At 46.9% G+C, this 22,438-nt stretch overlaps 1 protein-coding gene across 2 annotated transcripts in view; it reads right to left on the reverse strand.

The window, feature by feature from the left end:
- The window catches only part of FRMD4A (FERM domain containing 4A), a 223,853-nt gene that overhangs the window by 36,362 nt on the left and 165,053 nt on the right, over positions 1 to 22,438 (reverse strand). For both annotated transcript variants that reach the window (XM_086745341.1, XM_086745347.1), the window contains exons 9-13: positions 21,407 to 21,472; positions 21,141 to 21,198; positions 19,266 to 19,352; positions 4,383 to 4,459; positions 237 to 375 (exon numbers count right to left, since the gene is read on the reverse strand). In XM_086745341.1, coding sequence (XP_086601467.1) covers positions 237 to 375; positions 4,383 to 4,459; positions 19,266 to 19,352; positions 21,141 to 21,198; positions 21,407 to 21,472 — 427 coding nt within the window. The remainder of the gene's footprint in view (positions 1 to 236; positions 376 to 4,382; positions 4,460 to 19,265; positions 19,353 to 21,140; positions 21,199 to 21,406; positions 21,473 to 22,438) is intronic.

The following is a 22,438-nucleotide window of genomic DNA, read 5'->3' on the forward strand; positions in this document are numbered from 1 at the left end:
ACAGTTCAGTACAATCTTTCCCTCAATCCTCACTCCCACAGACATGAATTCAATACCAATTCCCTCAGCCTGGCCATAGCCAGCAGATATTTTGAGTCAATTTGCCTTTTTTTGATCTCAAGTGGAAAGGGAGGGAAAGAAAGGAGCCACCATCTGGACTTGACCTTGCTGGGACCATGGGGAGTGAGAAGGACTCACCCACCGCAACATGCAGTTCCCATCTCCAACACGCTTACCTTGCTTTGCTTTCTGTCCAGGTAGAACTGATGTTGACTAATGGCCATAGCCCAGATAGACTTTATTAGCGCTGGACAGGCGTACCACGTATGCACAGCGATGCCACTATGCCCAAAAGTCCTCCTGGTCACAGATGCCCTGAAGAGCAGAAAATAATGAACTGGGGTTACACCAAGGTTTCTTTAGATAGTTTTGTGTGGCAGAACCACAGACCTGACAGTAAAAGCTGCTGTCTTTACTGTGCACACCCTTGTGCTAATGGGAAAAAATGCTTAGAGAACAGCAATAAATAGCTACTCAAGCCAGGAGACCATTTACTTTAAATAACTCCTTGAGTTAGCAACCTCCTGAGGACTAACTGTAAAGATCATCCAGTTTGTCCAGTTCAGACTGTATTCCTGGGTTTGGCTGAGCTGACGCTGACCGGCAATGTGTCCCAGGGGAGTCACCAGCGCCAAACCATCTGCGAATCCTCTGTGTCTCATCACATGCTGAGACGTCTGAGGCCAAGTCCTCACACCCTCCACTGCCTCAGGCTTTGGACAGTGGCTCCCAAATACTAGGATCCAGGTGACAGCTAAAGATCCACAGAATCAATGGGTGCTTTAAAGAAGGTGGGAGAAACTCTCCAGGTACCTCGATTTCCCCACTTGTAAACAGATGTAGCAGGACTTGCCATGTGATGTGGGAAAGGGGAGCTGGGAAGCTTGGAGAGGGCTGTGTAGTGCCCTGGAGAGAAGAATGTTACTCAGTGATTAGCTGAGTGAATATCAAAACAGGAAAAATAAGAGCTAAATGTTTCCCCTCTGGGACTCCCAACTGTCCTCAAATACTAGCAAAAAAACCACAGGTTAGGTTTCCCTGTGCTTTCACAGCTGTACAAAACCGCTTTATTATTCCTCCCCATCCCTCCACTCCAACCCCAGCAGCAGAGCCCCTGACCCCGGCACACCAGCACGCAGAGGCTCGCAGCGTCCTGGTCTGCAGAACCCCTCCCACTGCAGCGATGTCTGGCTGGAGTAAACCGCCGACCCACAGAGCCCCAAATAAATGAGGTGCTTCTCTCCGGTCTGTTCAGAAGTGTCTTGTGGTGGAGTACGATTATGAGGCAGCAGGCACTGTGTGATGCATACATGGAGGTGACACTGCAGGACAGCCCAGGAGCTCTACTGGGCGGTGCAAGGGATGGTTGACTCTTTTCCCAGCACTCAGAAGTCCTCAAGCCTGCTAAGGCTCCTGCACTTGCACTGGGACACTCTGGTGTCTGTGGGCTATTGCCCCATCCAAAATTGGAGGTTAATGTGGGGAGGGGAGGAATATGGTCAAAGAAAGTTGTGACAGAGCCAAGAATGAAAGGAAAACAAAACTCTGCGGCGAAATGGGAACTGCTGGCCAGGTTCAGGCTGGGAGAGGGCTGACAGCTCTTGTGTCAGGGCCTTTTCAGTGCTGCAAAATGTGTTAAAGTCAAATTGTGAGGCTACAAATTGGAGTGAAATTTCTCTGAGAAAACAGCTGCAGCCAACCCAAACAAGGTCTGAGGCAACTGGGATCTCACATTTCAGTGTTACCCTGTGCTGAGTCCTTTCTGTGAGACTGGAGCAGAAGACTATGTCCCATTACGAGTATTGTTCTTTGAGAAAACTCTCCACAGATGCAACAGGAGAGTGGGTGATGGTCCTAACGAGGATGGGTGCTGAGCTGCATCATCCCTGCCACTGGACGGGAATGAAGGCTGTGCTGGGAGGTGCCCTTGACGTTGAGGCTGGAGAGGGGATCCAATTCTGGATGCTTTATGTTGGTTTAAGGGACACAAACCACTGCAGTGCATTGGCAGATAAGGCTCTAAGGCACTCAAACATGGGCTAAAGCCTTAATTCTGCTGTCATCCTATTCAGTTCAAACGCAGTTACTTGTTTTGAACTCTCAGAAACATACATTGCAAGTCATTCATCTTCTCATCTTAAAAGCAGTGACTTCCATTTATTTTTTTTCTTTTTGAGATCTGTACATGTTTCCCATCAAAACTGCAGATCCCATTAGAAAGTCTGCAGACTTAGCTGGTCAGAGCTGCAGACTTGCTTTTCACAGCTGTCTTTTGGGGACCTGTGAGAGATGGTTTCTTCTATCACTCCCCTCCTCACATGTGCTATGGAATTAACCCTGTCGATATCCCTTAAAACATATCATTTCCCTCCTCTACGGGATAAGTAACCATGATGAAGAGAGGTTAAACAGCTTGTTCGGGACAGGAAGCCACGAGCAGAGGCAGGGCTTAAAAACATACATTGTGCTGCCCAGCCCTGGCCACAACCACGGAGCTGTGCTTGCTCTCCTGCGAGCGTGGCTTCGCTGACTCAGGCTCTGGTTTGGCTACGCAGAGAGGAATGCGGAGAGAGCACTGTGTTGGCTACTCCTCCGCCTCCACACGCCGAACAACTCGCACGAGTCCATCCCTACAACCCAAGCTGTGTTCCCACCACGCCACCGCAACGTGCCTTGCTGCTTTACAGCCAGCGTGCCGTTTTGACCCGGGTGGTGGTACTCTCAACCAACTGAATTCCCCTGCAGTGAGAAAGTACCAGGCTGACAACCTGGGACAGGGTTTTGTCCTTCTGGAGTTGATTCAGAAAAACAGTGCAATGGAATAAAAAACGGAAGCTCTTGTGTGTCAGTAATTCCTATCATCTAAACACAAACGAGACAGAAGAGGTTCCTCTGTTTGGTCATGTTTCATGCGTGACACCAAGTTGTAAATATCATCATGACTTTAATGTCCCAGAGCTATTTGCTTTCTTTTCCTTGCAATGGCTGCTTACAGGAAAGGGTCAGCCTGGGCGCTCAGGGGCTTCTCGCAGCACGCGTTTCTGACGCCTTGCCCGCTGCCAAAGGCTCGGTGGGGGGAAGGAGTACACCCTCCCCAGCTCCCGCTGCTGGAAGATCTCCCAGTGTATTTTCAACCTTGGGAATTTGCTCTGCTAGATTTCATGCGACTATTTACATGCTTAATATTAAGCAGATGCTTCAAGGCTCTGCTGACCTGGAGCGGCACAACGGTATGAGCTGCTCTGCTCAGGTTTTGCTTTAACAAAACGCACTCATGAAGACAGGCACCGTTGTATGGCTGTGACTGTGTTCGTATCAGGGCAAATAAGCACAGAAACTGCATGCAAAATTCCCCTAACTGAAGTACATGTATCAGACACAGATAGGCACAGGAAACAGGTGAAACAGGATCACAGCTGAGCGATCAGCAAAACATGCTGCTACCAGCAGCACATCCAATCGGTCTGGAAAGAGAACTGGTTTCCATCAGTTGTACTCACACTCTGCACGTGGGACACTGCTTTTAGTGAGAACAACTTCCAGAGCAGTACAGACACCGGTCACTGTCTGCAGTAACCACACAGTAACGCCAACGAGCAAGGGGTGCAGAGCGCACTGATGAGGTGCAGCACCCTCACTTGAACTCGCTCTCTCCCACGTCAGGTTTTTAAAGTAAGGGGGAAAAAAAAAAAAAAAAAACACTCCCGCGCCAAAAAGACTGATGGGCTTTCATCCAGACTGCCGGTAAACCTCTGGTGCCGTGCCATTCCTTTCAGTTGCACTACTGAATATTTATTTACAAGGAAGCATGTGAGTACAAAACCTGGCGCCCATCTGCAGGCTCCCAGTGCAACCCGGGTCAGGGCAACCCCCCTTCCACGCACGGGGGTTGCCGGCACCGCAGCTGGGGCACCGGGGCTCAGAAGGTGCCAAAACAGAGGGAAAGAAAAAAAAAAAAAAAAAAAAAGAAAAAAAAAACCCAAACAAACAAAAAAATCCCGCTAGGAGCCGAGGGGAAACGCATTCTCAAAAACACCCACCCGAGCCCAAAATGTCCCGCTGGAAGGAAGCAGCAGCCCCCGGCTCGGTACCCGCTGCCCCTCGCTTACCGGTTCCCCGGCTGCCAAACCCCGGGCAGCGGCGAGGGGAGCGCGGCTCGGCTCGGCACGGCTCAGCTCTGCAAAGCCCGGCTCGGCACGGCTCAGCCCGGCTCGGCACGGCTCAGCTCTGCAAAGCCCGGCTCGACACGGCTCAGCCCGGCTCGGCGCTGTAAAGCCTGACTCAGCCCAGTTCGGCTCGGCTCGGCACGTCTCGCCGCTCACCTGCGCGGGTCGTGCACCTCCACCGAGAACTTCTTCTCGCGGAAGTAGAGGTTCTCTAGCTGCCTCCATTGGAAGATCTGCGGGGAGAAGAAGACGGTGAGGCGTCTGAGCGCGAACCCCGGCCCGGCCCTGCCCGCCGCGCCGCTCGCTCCCGCCTCTGCGGCGGGGCTGCCCCGCTCCCCTCCGCCCCGCCCCGCCCCAGCCCGGCCCCGCGTCCCGCCCGCGCCCCCCGCCCAGGATCCGCGGGGCAGCCCTGGGGGCGGGCTCGGTGCCGGGTTGAGTCGGGCCGGGGGGGGGGTGTAGGCGGCGGAAGGCGCCGTTTTCACTTTGCAGGGCGCAGTTCGGTGTCACAACGGGCGAGCCGCGGGAAAACCGGGACTCGGCTGCGTTTTCCTTCTAAGGTGGGCAAGCCCCGGAGGTGCGAGGGTGGCCTGGCTGGGTAGGGGAGACCCCCACGGAGGCGACTTGCACCGCTCGATGAAGTGCGGTACTCAGCTCAGCTTTTACCCCCGCAATCAAGGGAGAACCCGCAGGAACTTAACCCGAGCGGAGCCAGTTTATCTCTCCCGGGTGCTGCCACTCGCGTTGGTGGTGCCCTGGGCTCCGTCGCGTTCCTGGCGCTGTGAAACACAGCAAGAAGCCAGTCGTCCTCCTGCCTCCATTGCACAGGCTGGCCTGGGAGTCGGGGGGCACCTCAAAGCAGCACGCAGACAAAGCCGACGCCATCACCAAAGCGGGAAAGCGAGGCACGAAGCGGTGATGGGAGCAGAACGCGGGTCTCCTGGGTGCTGGCTGCATGGCCTCGCCGCTGGGTCAGCACGGGCCAGGGGGTCTCAGCCTGCCCGCTGAGTGTACGTGCTCCTGGGATGTGCTTACGTGGTCCCTGTACCCCACACCTCTGCCCCACACCAACCCTCATCTCCTGGTGAGGAAGGAGGACCGACCACAGAAGCAGCACGAAAGACGCAGCGACTGCAAACCACCGGCCCTGTGGCCATCTCGGGCAGGTCCAGAACCACCTCCTCTTTATGCCAAAATTCAAACCAAGCTGCTTATCCACAGGGAGGAGGCAGCCTCCACCCCCTCAGCATCTTGCACTTCGAGCATCTCACACTTTCAGCTTCCCCACACTGGCAGTGGAGCTTTGGGGAGCGTAACCTCGCTGCTGAGGAGCAGGGCCAGCAGAGCTTTCCCCGATTTTTACTCCCTCTCGCACTACAAGCAGCTTCTGTGGAGTTCCTGTCCTGCCCCCAAGGAAGGCGCTGGCTCCTGCCACGCCGAGATAAGCCGCCAGCCAGTGTCAGCGCTCTGGAGATAAGTAAACAGGAGGCGTAATTTGATTTGCACTGATTAAGCTGCTGGTGGAGGTAAAACCTAGAAAATAAGCAACAGCAAGGACCCAAAATTTTCTCGTTAATATTTCAGGGGCAGCAAAACTGAAATTATTTGTGTGTGTAAGCTTCCAACCCAGAGTTGTTTTTTGGAGAGGAAATTTTTTTGGTTGGCTTTTTTTTTTTCTTTTTTTTTTTTTTTCATAACATCGTGGTTTTGAAGGGGTAAGGATGGCACTGAGCTGCCCCATACTCTGGGACTGTCTGCATCCCAGGAAGGCAGGGGAGAAAGGGGGCCGGGAGGGATGGGAAGCTTGAAGAGCTGGGTTACACTGTCCTTAGAGGATTATTTTATTCCTCCACTGGAAAAATTAATCACTGCATAAAAGTTGTAATCACCAAACAAAGCACAGAAATGCCCACCATTTTACCCACCGAGGGAAGACAGACATGGGATGAAAGGGTTAAGCCAGGGGCTGAGGTCTGAACATTCTTCAAAGGCACGAAAAGGAAGTTTGGGGCCTAAACTCCCACTGACAACAACTGGGGACAAGGCTGAGACTGCCATGTGGGCTGCCAAAAACATCATCTGTGCTTCCAGATGCCCATCCGCAAGGCGGGGAGGATAACGCGGCCGTGCCGCACGGCACGTGCAGGGGACGTGTTTGGGCGGCGCTCAGACATGTGGAACACATCAGAGTCTAAAAAACCAGCAGATCACACCCTTCAGAAAATATCCCTCTGTCCCCGGGTCCCCTGTTGTCATTGATGACTAAAATTCGGCGTGGCGTGGAAGGAATTTGAAACCCTTTTCTGAGCTGCTGGCAGCTGCTCTCCTCCCTCGGACTCTGCCGGACTGTCCCCTGCGCTCCAATCCTTTCCTATTTTATCCTCTCTGCTACCAAATCTCACAGTGCTCCGTTCGTTAACTGCAGCTCTGTTTCCCTTCGATGATTAACTCCAACTGTCCAAACACAGAGCTCTGGGGGAGCCGTTCCGGCGCCCAAACGTAGGCGTTGAGTGCCGTTTTCGGTGCCCGGGGGGTACCCTGCCTGGCCCCAGGCTGCCGCCCCAGCAGGGAAGGACCGAGCCTGCCCTAGGTCCGGTGCCGTATCTGCCATCCCCACGCAGATGTCTTGGATCCCTGGCAAAGCCTAAAACGGCATTAGACACCTACATTTTGGACACTGAAGCAGCTCCCCAGATCGCTGCATTTTTATATTTAGTTTCTTTGTTTTTCTTGGCAGGGTGCGAAAGGAGGCAAATCCAGACTTTTGGGAGGGAGGGGGTGAAAGTGACCCCACAGCTGGAGTCTGTATCTTTTTTTCCATAGCCCTGCTCTCTAGAACATCCACGTGTGTTTTATCATTGCTGCAACTGTGCTCCCTTTGCTCCCCAAATATTATTCTGCAGCCTCCCGCTCCTTTTGCCCGCATTGATCTGAGAGGTCTCACCCTTCCTATGCAGAAGGAATCCAATCTGAAAAAAATGTGAATACCCACAAAAAAGCATCCGCTTTCCTGTGCGCCGATCACAGCCCCTCAGGAGAAACAAAGCCTAAGGTCTCCCTTCAGCCAGACCTCCTAGTGTAAGCAAGCTGTTGCCTTCCCCGGTTGCCCAGCTTACGTAGGGTTTCAAATTGATGCTGTTAATTCAGTGACAGATGCACAAGGTGCCATTAGTGGGTCTTCTTAAATGGAAGCATAATTTTTACCCATCAAGATCCTTTTACTGTGCTGGTGCTTGCAGCCTTCACTGAGGAATTCAAGCCCCAGCAGGGAGCCGGTCGTAATTTCAGCAGAGTCTTGCGGAAATGCAGCGACAACAGATGCGTGCTGGTTTTGGGGCTACTTTGAATTAAAGCATCCATGTGCGTGGCAGGTCTGCCTCTTCCTACATGGAGGTTGGGTCTGGTTTTGGGTTATCTGGCTTACGATCGTCTTTGGGTGATTTGCAGGGCCGAATCCAACGTCTACCCTTGTGGGTGGGACAACTTGTGTTGGCTTTACTGGAGTTTTATTAGGGGCATAGTGACTTTTGCCAGACAAAGGTACCTCACAGCAGGGACTGGGATAGCATCTCCCCAAAACATGCTAGAAATGAGGCTTAGGAGGCTAAAGTAACTCAGGAATACAAGCTGAGAATACACTTCCGCTGCCCTTTAGTAGCTGCCTTTGCTTGGAGCCCGCAGACAAGGGGACAATTAGCGGTGCTTGCGGTGGGGTGAGTTTCTGTGATGTGGTGGTTTGCCCGCTGGCATCTCTTCTGAGGTCAGCAGCCCATTTTGGATCATGCAGCGCTGGGCAGCTTTCAGATGGGAACAATTTTTGGTAGTGGCCATCATTACAGGATGCACATGAGATCATTTCATCTTCAGTAGATACTTAAGGAAGTCTCTCTGAGATTGGTTTTTGAGCCCAGCTGCACGGTCATGTGTGCATGTGAAAGGGAAAGGGGCTACTGAAAGAGGAGAAAAGAATTACCCTTATTCCCTCCTCCTCTGGGCTCAGTTTCATTCCGCCAATAAAACTGGAACCGACACTATCACTTGAATTTGCAAAACTGCTTATCAACCTGTAAACTGTCAAGGGAATAATTGCTCCCTGTCAGACCACGTGTACTATTTAAAAAGCGTTGGGGTAGGTGGGGAGGGTACAGTGGGGAGGCCAGTGCCAGAAATGGCTTTTCTGCAAAGCTGGCAGCCTAGAAGAGGAGCCAGGGGAGAGACCCGAGCGCTGCACGGTGCGGTGCAGAGAATTCAGGTGCAAGCTACAGGAATTTTCTCATTGGAAACCCCTTCCAAGAGGCAGGCAAGCTTGCCAGGCACCAGATGTTTGTGACTAGTTACAAAGAGCTGCAGTCAAAGCCCTTCAGACGCAAGCTTCTTTTGTGAGCACACTTGTGGTTTGCTGGCTGCTCCCTAATTAAGCTGAGCCTGGAGGAGAGGAGGCCCAGGGATCTGCATCCGTTTCAGCCATGTGAGTCTGGAGAAGGTTTTTACCGTTTTTTTTTTGACCGTAGGGCCGGTGCCGTGGGGTTTGCACGCAGCGGGAGGTAGAGTCAGCATGAAAGCATTTAAAAAATGCTAAAGGTTCCTGATAAAGAATGGAGGGTGTTTGGTGAATGAAACACAGGGGAGTGTTTCTGGCTTGGTCACTCATGTCCTGGGTGACTTGGACTTCGCTGAGGTGTGAGGAGCTCAGTTAATCTGTGCTGGGACTGAGCTGGACTTGACACTGGACTGGGCAGTGTGCACTGTGGGGACGCAGTGTGAACTGTTTTGCATTGGGTCCATTAAGAACCAGATATAAATGCCCAGGTGTTTGGCATCGCGTTTTCTTTCCCTTTGCTGTGTGTATGTCTTCCCCTGAAGCACCTGAGGTGGAGCACAGGCAGAATGGGGTTACTCAGCGATGCACGTGCTCTCAGGGGTTTAAGATACCATGCTTGGTGGCTGTTCAGAATCAAACGGTTCGCAGAAGTCTACAGACAATCAGCCTGCTGTTGGTCTGCTCTCTTTGGTGACCTAAAGGAGATTTACAAAGGAGATGGAGACAGACTTTTCCAGAGGTGCCCAGCGAAAGTGTAAGAGGCAATGGAGACAGGTTGCAGGGTTGCAGCAAGGAAAATTCTGACTAGATATATTAAAAAAAAAAACAAACCAAAACAATCAGTGAAGGTGGTAAAACACTAGGGCTGTGGGTGATCAAACTCTGAAGTTGGCCTGACTTTGATCAGGAGGTTGGGCTGGAGACCTCCGGAGACCTCCTATGTTTTCTTTTGATTCTAAGCATCTAATAAATGACCAACTGTAATTGCTGTTGGACTTACTGACCTATATGGCGTCTCCCAGTCCTTCAAGTCTTGGAGCTTCTTAGATAATTAATGTCTTGTTAAATCATACTACGCAGAGGGAACAATCATCCCTCCAAATGCATGCACTTCCACCCAGACTGGATGCTCTGAAAGGCTTCTAGGAAAGGCAGGGAAATAACGTGGCACATTTCTAACAGCCCACATGCAAACCATTCCCTTGCCTATGCTATGGACAAGAGCCAACCCTGACATCCTGATACTAAAACTGGTACTAAACAATGGAACTAAACAATGACAGTATTTTCACACAGCTTGCATGAGTGCAGCTACAAACTCCCAAGTCTTTTGTTCTGCAGTTTAAAGACAAAACAAACATAACAAGAAAAATTCCTCCTTGGAAATGTAATTCCCTCCACTGAACAAACCAGCAAGCAAAATTCTAGGGGCTGAGTTATGCAGGAGGTCAGGGTGGAGGTTATGAGCGGTCCCTTTCTGGCCTTGAACTCTGTGAAAATCACAGCTCCAGTGAAGTCAATGGCAGTTTTGTCCCAGTGATTTCAGTGGGGCCATGGTTTCCGGGCATGGATTTGTGTTCTGCCTCAAGCCAACCCTTTTGCCATCAATCATACCTCTGTCAAACTAGTTAAGAGTGAATGAGGAAGGATTTGGTCCAGGCAGAACCGCGCCATCTCTGCTCAAACAAATGGGCTCTTGTTTCAGGGGCAGATTTACCAAGAGATTTCCGTGGGCTGTCACCTGTGAATTAGTGTGACCCACTGCTGAGGGTGCCCCTAGGTCACGAGATGGGGATGCTGCTGCACCGTAACTTAGCCCTCCATCCTGCCACACTTCCATTCATTCCTGTATTTCTATTAGTTTGGGGTATTTTTTTTTCTTTCACTTCCCAAAACAGAAAAATAAAAGGTTTCCTGTGTGATTTGATGTGGGAAACAACTCCAGCAATGATCTTCTCAGAGGCTTGCCGTCCTCCCTTCCCCCATGGAATGAGAGAGTGGCTTGGCTAAGTGGGACTTTCAGTGGTCTGTCAGCAATCCCAGCTCACTATCTAATTACTTCTTCCCCTCAGGCTTCAGGACTCTTTTTTTTTTGCCAAACAGACAAACGATTTCTGGTCCAATTTGAGATCCTTTTTGCTGTGTGCTGTTCTCATGGGACCACACCATCCCGACAAACATTTCTGGCTTGACCAAACAGAAATTGCATCTAGATCTATATAATCATCCTTCTGCATTCATTTCCATTACGGAGAGACAATTCCCTATTAAATTTCAAAGTGGTTTATTGGCTCAGAGAGACAGCAAAGCAGCAGATCACAAAGGGAAGAGCTGCTATTTGGACAAAGCGTTATTTGTCTTCATAATACAACTTGATATTTGCATCCATAACTGGAAGAAGGCTGGGAGATCAGACTTGGACTTTTTATACAAGCAAATCCACTTTTGCCTCTTGTGTGTTTCCAGTAGATGCTGTTAGATATTGCATTGCTGTCACCATGCTGGGTGTGTCTAAATCAATATGTCCACAGATAACTTTTTTTCCCTGATATTTATAAGTTAATTTTTCTCCCTTTAATCCTCTGCAGGCAAGTCAAAGCGACTAGATTCTTCTGCATTGAAGATCTCTCCTTTCTGACATAATACACAATGTTATTAGATAAAGGATGCCCAGCCTACAGCCTATGAATCAGCTGTGGCACTCTAGAATGATTTATGACGCTCACAAACCATTCCTGCTACTCTTTTTCCTAAGGATCCTTCTGTCTTTTCTAGTGGCATGACTAAAGTGCATCTATCTTGGAACCAAAATACGGGAAGCACTGTCTCTACCCCACGCCCAGTCATGCTGTAATGCTGTACATACATACTACGTTGTGTGACTAAAAACACTCCAGTGATGCAGGGTGTCTGCATATGGGGTGCCACAGCAGCAGCAATCCCACGTAGATGGCAATGGGCTGCAGTGCTTGACCTTTGAGCCTCCTACCCAGGCTACTGACTTAAAGATGCCTCATATTCGTAGCCCTCTGAATACCTGGGCCCCTGCCTGGCTTCATCTGGTGATAAAAATGCCCATGCCTTTGGAGTGGCGAGTCCTGGTGAACTAAGAGACAGTGTTTGAGAAGGGTGGGGCATGTGGGGAGCCTGCTACCACTACAGAGCCAAGCACAAGTGCTCCAGGAGGTTTCAATCTCGCTCCAGATCTCCACCCTAACTCCAGGGCGCTCAGGTCCAATTTGTTTCACTTTGTGCTGTCGGAATGATTTGTCTTTGCATCTTGTTGAAGTTCCTGCTGTGCACTGAAGAATCATTTAAGACTTGGCTGCTGCTTTTATAGAGAATTACCCTTTAAGACCTGAATACGACAAAGCACTTAGAGCAAGGGAGTTTAACTTTGATGGGACTGCTCCTATTTTTAATGGTAGCCATGGGCTTGGCTTGGCTGGAACAGGGGATGGGATGTCATGCTGTAGCCTTTGTGAATGCAAATTCTCACAGAAAAACCCTGGGGTCTGTATGCCTGACGATAACACCACAGTATACATACACTAAACCACCAAAATAGCGCTGGTTTTCTTATAAAACAGCCGTGCCTCAGACTATGTATTAGTGTTTGCAAGCATTATAGTTGATCAAGCTACTTATTTACCTAGATAATGGAAACTGAGCACGACTATTCAACGATTTTAAAAAGTTGCTTTACCTAGACAATCTACTTAGACACTGAAGCAAACTTTTTCCAGCTAATATGAGAAAAAGTACTGATGATGACCTGCACCTAACTGTTAATGCATCCTGGTTCAACCATGGCAAATTCTGTGCAGCCAAGGTCCTTCCGTCCTATTCTGAGCTATGGAGCCCCTGTCTCGCTCCACAAAGTTACTGTGTAGGTTAATGGGAGTTTCCTTCTACGGCTGCAGTGATTTATGCAGCCTGCACCCATACCCAGCTCTGACAGCTGTGCTGTAGTATAGTGATTGTGGGGCCAGACGGTGAATGGGATTGGGAATGGATTGAGATTAAAAGTGAGCACTCTTTCTGGCTGCGTTACGCTGAGCTCTGATCCCTTCTCTGGAGCAGTTTCCTTCCCGGCCACGCAATTATACCAGCATGACTGAGGAAGGGGCCCAGGGGAGGAAACGAGCGATGGTGGCCGGATTGCGATGGGGGAGAAGGGTGGTGAAGGCCACTTCAGCCGGTACTGTTGCCAAAAGAAATGTTCACTGAATGACAGCCCAGTGGCATGTCCGGCCAAATTCTGTGGAAATCCTTAGTATGAAGGACAAAATCCTGCTTTCCAGCCCAATGTACTCTGATCCAATGTATTCATCTCTCAGTGCTCTTGGCAGCTTTTTGGGACAATGATGTCCAGTGCTAAGGCATGGAGTAGTGGGTGCTGAAAGGGGAAGAGCCTGGTGCTGGATGGTAGACAACCCAAATCAAGGGCAAGCAGCAGCAAAAGGGCGCTAGTGAGAACATGGTCTCCTGTGTAACAGGGATGAAACAAGACATTTCAGCAGGGGAAGGTCTTAAACTATGGCTGCTCTTCAGCAGTCAGAGGTCTGGGTCTTACATTTTGATAGGGAAGGAAATGGGGTGAGCAACCTCTCTCAACGAGAAGAAACAGCATGGTGAGGAGTCTTGCTTTATATATATCTCCCTCCTCCAGTGCTCCACATTTCCAGACACTAAACCAAGACTGAATTACTGCACTATAAAATGAGCTGAACCCACTGTGACCTGAAGACTGCTTCAGTTTACAGCCAAGTCCATAATCCAAAAAGCATGAAGGATCAGCAACGGGAAGAGAAATAAAAGCGCTGAGCAGAAGGAGTCAGCAGGTAGTCCTTAACAGTCAGCTAATCACAGTGAATAATTTATTACAGCAATGCCATTGAGACTCCACTAGCTTTTATACCAGTATTTCCTGGAAATGTTTTCTGTTCCTCTTGTATCATTTGTAAATTTGAAATGTTTTATCCCTGTCTGCAATGCAAGTATGTTTGCAAAGGTCCTAGGAAACGATGCTGTTCCAAGAAGAGCCCACGAGTCCAATACATTGTCTCTGACCCCGTTTGATTCTGGATGCTTTAGACAAAGGCCAGCCCTTTCTGAATACACACTGTGGCTCAGCAGCATGTTAGTGAGAGGAGTGTTACATGTGCTCCATGCCTCTGACAACAGAAACCAACTTGCTGCCAAATCAAACACCTTCCTTGAATGTGAGGGTTTATAACTCCTCCCAAAATCCTGTTGAAAAAAACAATTCAATGTTGTAACTCTGGATAGCGGGGTCACTTGTACACACTTTTAGTTCTGACCTCTGTTGTATCATGCAGCAAGAAAGTTATGCAAGTGAATTGGACTCCCTTTAACTGACCTGAATTTCATGTTTCTTTTGCCTTTTGACTGTCCCAATGTTCTATGATCAATCAGGATAGAGACCAGTTTGTCAACTTCCTCCTCCCCATCATTCACTAGTTTCTCTACGTTTCACATCAATCCCTACTTTATGTTTTTTTTAAGTTACTGGTCTGTCATTCCTTCACCAGAGGAAGCACAAGTTTAACCACTCCATCAATGCAATTACTGACTTGACGAGGCTTCATTATGCCCTAAAGCAGAGAGGATCTCTATTTGTTCTGCAGTAAAACAGCTCTTAATTAGCCTATTGCTCCTCCTGTGTAAATATCTCATTTTGCCTCTGGAACTGGGAAAATTCACTCTATCTCTTGCTGTTGGAAAAGGCCAAGTGACATCACACAGCAATCTTTCACTTTCTGGACACGATTAATGTGCTGATTACTTTGCTCATGCTTTCTACGAGCAGGTGATTTCTCTCTGATCAGACACTTAAAGCTACTGATTCTACTTGTGCTTTGTATTGCTTGATAGGATGGGTCCAACTCTGCTCTTGGTTTTGGATGTTTAAATGGGAAGTCAATCCGTTGGCATTGCTTTGCATTCACAACAATACTACAAATTAAATTCTTCTGTAATGGGAATCTATAGAGCATTGTGGAGACCTTCTGGCAAGGGACAGAGTATTTTCGTAGCATGCTTCATTTCATCTCAGAGAAAGGATAATCCTGGAAAGAAATGGCAGAAACTGATGTTTGGCTGTCACAGGGGAAATCTTTGTCAAGTTACATTCACAGCTGAATTTTGGGATGCCTGACATTTTATCTTATTTCCAAAAGTGTTTATTCTCTTTGAGTTCTCTTCAGCCAAGCAGAGAATGTGAACAGTAATAGTCTTTATGAGTCTGAGAAAAAAAGACTCACTTTACGTTTCATTGCCAGTAGCCTTCTGTGGAAGAAAAGGGGATAACACTATATAGTGGCATTTCTTGCAAAGGAACCAAACATTACCAGATTCTCATTTAAGGTAATTTTATTTTTGGTGATAAGTTAAACAATTTCACTGTTTATTTGCCATATGGAAGTCCTTTGGCTGACTTTGTTAATCATTCACTCTTCAGCTTGGCATTAATTGTTTACTAACTGTTAAACTGTGTGCACTGAAAGATGCCTTTGGGTTCTTAAATCAGTGGGAATATCTCACTGGAACAACAGAGACATGCCTACTGCTACTGCAAGTGCTTGAGCATGCTGGCCTCACAGCTCCAGGCTATGCCGCTTCTACTTCATGTACAGATCTCTTGGGATGGAGTTACATTCCTACCTACAGGTTAAAATGAACAAACACCACTCACAGGCAATATAGTCACACAGTGGGGCTGCAGTGCCTTGCTCTTTCTTTCCAATTCCTCTGCAACACAAGGAAAAAAAACCCTAATGGCCCTTCTCTGAAAACAATGGTTTTGGTCACTACGGCTTCAGCAGCTTCTGGGAGAGTGGTGCTGGTACATCCTATCTGAAGTCCTGGCTCCAAAGAATTTGCTTTGGTTTATCATGAATATTGGATGGTGCTGACCCAAGATGGGTAGAGCCTAGCAGGACAGTGACTCCTTTTTGATGTGCTTTTTCAAGGCACACTGATCCTTGAAGGGCCTTTTCACAGGGAAGAGTTTGTAGAAGCTAAGTTTTCGCTTACTTAGAGGGAGATGAATTCTGCCCATCCTGGATGCTGCGCACTGCTGCTACAAAAATGACACTGGTTCTGCAAGCCACTACTAAACTTCCAGAATGCCTCAAGATACGGTTAGAAGGACAGCAGCCATCTTTGCACACTTGATACTCCCTTCTTCTTGTTCAGCTGTAGGGATGGATTTTGTGAAGTATACTGAAACTTTTGCATTTGTTTAATACCTAAGAATGAACGCCTATCAGATCATAACTGGTACGGACCAAATCTGGGTTCAAACAGGCAACATTCAAGAGGAAGCCTTTGGCAGGGCTTGCTGAGTCTGTGAGCTAGCCCCTGAATGTACAGGAGAAAAACAGAAGGGAGAATGATAAACCTCAAAGTGATGGCTTTGTGTAGCTTCAGAGCTTCCACAGAATTCAAGCATAGGCAGGAGAGAATATAAAAATAGAAGTACAGAGTCACATTAGGCTCTGCAGCCCAGCAAAAGCTGCATTCCAGTTTAATAGCCCTGCATTCCCATCTGAACCACCTCGGACTAGGTGCCAGATACCCATCTCAGCTGCATCCCCAGTAATACTGGAGGACTTCTGCCTGAGTGAGAATAGCACAAGCAAGATCAAGTTCTGGCCCTGCGTCAGCCTCAATTCTCCTCTCCGGACTCATCCAACTTGCTGACAAACCTAGTTAGTTTTCTAGAGACACATGGCTGATTTACTCCAGCAATTTAATAAAAACGTGGTTTTGACTGACTGCTAATGGGATCACCCGAGATAGGCTCAGCTGCTTAGTGTGGGTTACAGTTTTACTTGCAAACACAATAAGCACAGAAATCTATCTAGGATGACATAATAGGAAAACATTACAATCTCCCTTATAAGACAAGCATGGTTTTTATATGCATTTAATATAAATGTCTTGGTTTCAGCTGGTTTCTTGCTACAATTTTCTGCTTGTGTTTCTTCCAGGGAGATTTATTTTTCCATTGTAATTTTTCAGTTTGTTTCTGGCATTGGCAATGTGCAGGAATAAAATAATAAAGATCAGAAAAGACATAATCTTTTTCCCCCTCCTCCCCTAATTTACCTTGCAGAAAGTTCAGTGAGGTTTACCCCTCCTCTTTGCACAGCGAAGACTTGAACCAGCCCATGCTGGTGTAGTGAAATGAATCAGATACCATAGTAAGCTCCCAGATACCAGGGTTATCAAGTGCAATTTTACAATCTAATTAGCAGAGGATTAAACATTGCACCTCACAGTGGGAGTTGGGCTGGTCTCGCCAGAGGGGTTTTACCACCTGTGTAGGGCAAGAAATCTTTTTACGGTCTCTACAGAGGGTGAGAGATGGTGAAATAATGAAGCCTCAGCCACTATCCAAGTCCTGTCCCTGATTTAGGTTGTGCATTTTGGACCAGCCCTGTCAACAGATGGGGTTTGCAAGCATCATGTAACAGAGGAACGCTCGTCTAGGCTGTCTTCTCACTGCTATAGTCTCTGGATTGTGGCAATGGACAAATTCTGGCATGGAAATTCCTGCTTTCCCTTCCCACCCAACCTTCCCTCACAGATTTATGACCACTTCTTCCAAGCCACAGAAGTCCTCAGTGGTTTACACATAAGGCAGCACCACTGTTTTGGGTCTCCTGGATTTTGTACATAATTTGCTGAGAGAAAAAAAAAAAAACAACGAATTCCTAATAAAGAGAAAACTGGCACTCTATTTTTTTTAGGGTTACACTTGCAGAAAAAGGGTAGGATATGTACACAGTCCCTGATTCTAGGGGCAACGTGAGAGCTAGAGGGAGGTTACTGGGGACACAGAGAGGCTGACCAAGATGTTATCAAGCTCTAAAACAAATACTACAGACCAGATCACCCTGAGTGGTTGAGAAGAGAAAGTAGAGAAGCTAGCTAAGAAAGGAGGCTTGACTTTTCTAGTGGAAACAGCTGTCGCCTCTCATGCAGTCAGAGTACCTGACCTCTTTTTTTCTTTCGTCTCATGCTCTCCACCAATACTCTCAGCCCATCAGGGTTGATAAAAAATGCTATAGCTTGTGAATGGCTGAGTCCTTATCATGGCAGGGCACTCTTTTCCTCCAAAGAAATGTTTTTATCACTAAGACTGACTTCTGAAGGCATGTTTGGAGGACATATCTTCCCTGAGGGGCTGGCACTAATGGAGGTATGTGGGTACAAGCACCTAGCCTATGCACGTTTCAAACTATCACGTGTGAGTATGGCTTGCCCTGCAGGTAATGATTGATCACAAAGAGATATGTCTTTTAGAGCACAGATGCTCTGTGAACACGCCCTTACTCCCCTCATCCTTTTCTTTAATGAATAAAAAACCCTGTTAATAACCTTCAGTGAATAAAAGGCTAATCAATGCACCTATTATTTCCTGCTACCTCCTTAGCAGTTCTGTTTTCTACCAAAACCTTGATTCTAGTTTATTTTAATAGAAGATGCTATCTCTGAGCACCAGACAGTGTTCAACTTGAATGTGATCAGAGGGGGTGAAAGCAAGGAAGAGGGGACCTTGTCACAGAGACAAAATGAGAAAGTGCAAAGAGAAATGTAGAACGTTAATTCAGCGCGGAAGCATTTGCATCCATAGAAAAGCTGCCTAGTTGCTCCAAATCATGCATTCTGCAGCCTGCAAGCAAGCCTGAATCCTTGCCTCCTGATGTCTCCACGGGTTTGCAGTACAACAAATACTGTTGCTAACAGATTGTGCATGCCCATTTGCAGGGCATGTGCTCAGAGATGAGCTTTTTTTTTGTATTAGACAGCATCCTAGGTAGGAAAATCAGAACACATGGGTCTGCATAGTAGGATGGGCTCAGAGGATCAGAACCTTCCTCCTCCCAAATGAACAGGACATTCCTTAGCTGTATTTCTCAAAGGCAATTTAGAAGGACTGACACAAATCTTGGTTTTCAGATGCACTGAAAGCCTCACTAAAAATAGTAATAAGGTGATCAGAATGGCTAGTCATCACTGACCAAACTCCAGTTTTGTCATCAGGTCTACATGCCACGCCTTGATTTGTGAACTGTTACAAAGTAAAGTTCCTAAACAAATCACTGGGCACAAACTTTTTAATGCCTGGTTTTTTTTTTTTCAGGCATGTGACGAAAGTCTTCTTGTTTGCTTAACATTAACTCTTCAGTTAGTAAAACTGATGTTTATCAAATGAAATGCTGCTCCTGGAAAAACCATGTAATTTTTTTCTTTTTGTAATAAATGGAAGATGTTTTCTTGTCCTTTCTTCCCTCTCTCTCCCTCTTCTCATCATTTATGGCTTGACAATACACTACCAAGGGCTGACTGAGCACCCCCAATCCCGCCACAGCCAGTGGAGATGGAAGGTCTCCAGCACCTGAGAGGATCAGTCCTTCAGTTCCCATTTATGTCTTATGAATCATGCAGAAAAGAATTGTAAATTCCAAAATTAAATGTCGCTTATTTCCACCTCACACCACAACATTTAATAAATTAAGAGCTACTTTTGTCCATTAATTCTTTGCAGATATTCAGACAAGTTTGGGAGAAACAACATCCTTCAAAATCACAAGAATCAATGCCAGGATTTGGCGTACATCACACCCTCAAATCAAGCTATAACATGTGTGGCAAGCCCAGACCTTGACAGAAAAGTAAACACTTACCTTTCTTGGTTTCACTTTGTCATGGTAGTCATACTGAAAAATCCCCTTGTAGCTAAGTCCTAACCACCAAGGAATTCCCTGCTTGTCCTGGAAGAAAAAAGAGAGGGAGTTCTGTTGAATGGGATGGGGAAATGCTGGAGATTTCCTAGGTTGTTATTCAAGGTGGAGATTTGTTTCTAAGCAATATCTTTGAATGTCATGGGTGCTGTTAAATTTAACCATGCTAAATTTCCTCAAATCACAAAGCCACATGGTGTTTAGGATACATCTGTTTCACTTTTAGCTATGACATGTAAAACCATTTAAAATGCATCACCTGTGATCAGCTTACTCAAAATACTGCTAGGGGAGCTGGGGAGGTTTGACATGGGTCCCTTGTACAGTGGTGCATCCTCTTTCTCTTCCCTGCAAATTATTCAGTCTGAAGACTCAGAGATTGGAGAGGAAGGAAAGTGAATCACCCAGCTGACTTGAATTATGTGGAGGGATTTTAGCATTAATCTTGAAAATGCAGCAGTAATGGGATCTGAGAGCTACCAAGTGATAAGGTCTGACAGGCTTGGACCCAACTGCTTTGTCTCTGAGTGCGCAGTAAAATGGCCTTATGGAGTAATGGCTGATATCTGATACCAGCCTCTGCAATTTACTGAACTGGAGTCCTCAATGAAATTACATCTGTTCTGTTAATGTGATAGGGAATGGCAGGGTAAAACGTAGCAAAACAACCCCCACACAGGCAGAAGCAAAACCTATTATGTACGATATTTGCTGCCTCATTGCTGCTCAGTGGTACTTACTGATCTTGAGGAGGTCACTGGAATAGCTCTCAAGTGTTTGCAGGCTGGACACCCAGCCCAACCCACCAGATCTTTTTTGGTCTAGAGTAGTCCAAGAGATCTGGATGCAAAGGGTGCTGAAGGAATCCTGCCCTCTGGCAAAAGATGACACTAATACTTTTTGCAAAATGCCGTGCACATTAGGAGGAATAGACTGGAACACATCTCCCTGAGCCAGGTACTGTCAGATATTTGGGTTTTTATGGTACTCCATGTGTGCAAGACATTAAAGATATATGAAAAAAACATATGATCTGTGCAGAGAGATAATGATGAAACACATCAAAACTTCAGAGGTGATAAATGAGGGAATATGCTCTGGGGAGTGTGGATCTAGCTTGCTTTATATGTTTATTGATTTCTCTACTTAAAAAAAAATAACATCCCTACACAGCTGGTCGGGCAGGGAAGTATTAATAATGAGACTGGAAGATCTGGTGATAAATCATTAGACAAAAGAAATGAGGGATTTCATGAATATTTGAATGAAATCCACATTTAGAAGCGGAGAGCTGTTTGGAGAGGGGGATATGTTACCTCTAGAGTATGGGAAAATGATTTGGCATTAAAAAGATGCACTATGTTTGTATCCATCTACCTATATCTCAAGTGAAGGAAGCTGCAGTCTGCAGGTCATGGCTGGCCCTAGTTAGCTTCTCATGGATCTGTTCCAAAAGTCTGACCTCTTGGAACTACAAAAAGGAGTGAAGCATCGAGTCTGCCAGTGATGTGGCTGGCTTGTCCCTTTGGTGCAGATTCACTGGCATCACCAGAGCTTGCCGCTGCTTGTGGGATGAACATCTCCAGCACAATAGGATGGGAAGGGTTTTATCTCCAAGAACAGGATTTTCCTCTTTGGAGCTGTATTTACCAAACATTCACTACACAGTCAAAATAAGCTTACCCTACTACAGGAAGTGAAATGAGACTTAAGTAGCAGTGTATTGTATTCTGAAAGCAGAATGGTTATTTGTACCTCTCTCCCTCCCTCTCCAACGACAGTTTAATTCAATAAATGACCTTTTTTTGTAGCACGTACCTTTACTGCGTAATAATGCACTCCGTATGTTGGGAGGGATTCTACAATGCTCATGTAACTGCAAAACAACACATAAGAGAATAACATGTCTGAGAAGCTGAGAGGAAAAAAAGCTTGAATAAATAAATAAATAATTAAGTATAGAAATACTTAAAAGTAAAGCATTAGATGAGATGGGAGGCATAGTTACATATTGTATTTACAGTCTAGTATAAATATTTCCGGATAAAACAAAGGTCATGAGAAGTCACTCTTATTTCACTTACTTCACAATTGCTTGACCTCTTGTCTGACCATTTAGTTTCTTGTAATGTTCAATGACTCGATCCTCGCTGGAAAGGAAGAAATGAGATGTTTTATATAATGGCAGTCTCATGACTAAGAATCTTGCTAAAAGGTGAAGAGCTACTTCTGTTAACATAGCAACTGACTGAGGGAATCAAAAGATACCAAGCAGAAGCGTTAGATGAGGGGATTTGTTGCAGCCCAGTGTAAACAAGGGGGACTCACAGACTGAGAATAAAAATAGTTTTCTGGGAACTGGCTTTCTGGAAGAAACTTTTTTACTCACAAACACGGTATCTATGTGTACAGACTTTTTCCTCTCTGCATTACTTTCCTTATCTACAAATACTATCCATGCTATTACATTGTGTGGGAAACAGAAGTGTGCTGGAGCTACTCAAGCTCTGCTTTGCCCTAGCTGGTGCAACTTCTTTCCAAGCCCACCAAGTTCTCTGACAGCTAGCAAAGCTTTCAGAAATTGGTGGCTAGTAATAGCCTGAGCCTCGCAGATTACTCCTCACTGCAACTGCACAAAAGCATGTACAGGAGCACCAGTGGAAGTACTCTGGATAAATCTCAGCAAGGAGTTAAATTCCCAGTGTACACAGAGGCAGTGTCTATAACAGCTGGTTAACCAGTGGCAGGGAATGTTTCCAAGGCACTCAGACTTGTGTCCCTTTACTGTTGAAGTACCGATGTGCCTTTGCATACTAACTGGGGTTATACTGACCTGTGTTCCCTCAGGCAACTCCAGGCTATGCACCGGGGGTCAGCATGGGCCAGGGACCATTCCCAGCACTGCTTTGGAGATTAAGACAGTTTCGTGGTACAGATGGATGCTGTTCCACACCAGTGGGCCTCTGTGTCAGAGAACAGTTCTGGGTGTGTTTAATGAACTCATGTTGAGACATTCACCTATACACTGTAGAGATGTAGCATCTAAGAGCAGATCAGCATGACCCAAACGACAGATGGAGAGACATTCGTAAGTTCACTTTTAAAGAATCTCATTC

Source organism: Chlamydotis macqueenii, chromosome 1 (assembly GCF_036417535.1).
Source record: "Chlamydotis macqueenii isolate bChlMac1 chromosome 1, bChlMac1.mat, whole genome shotgun sequence".
NCBI lineage: Eukaryota > Metazoa > Chordata > Aves > Otidiformes > Otididae > Chlamydotis > Chlamydotis macqueenii.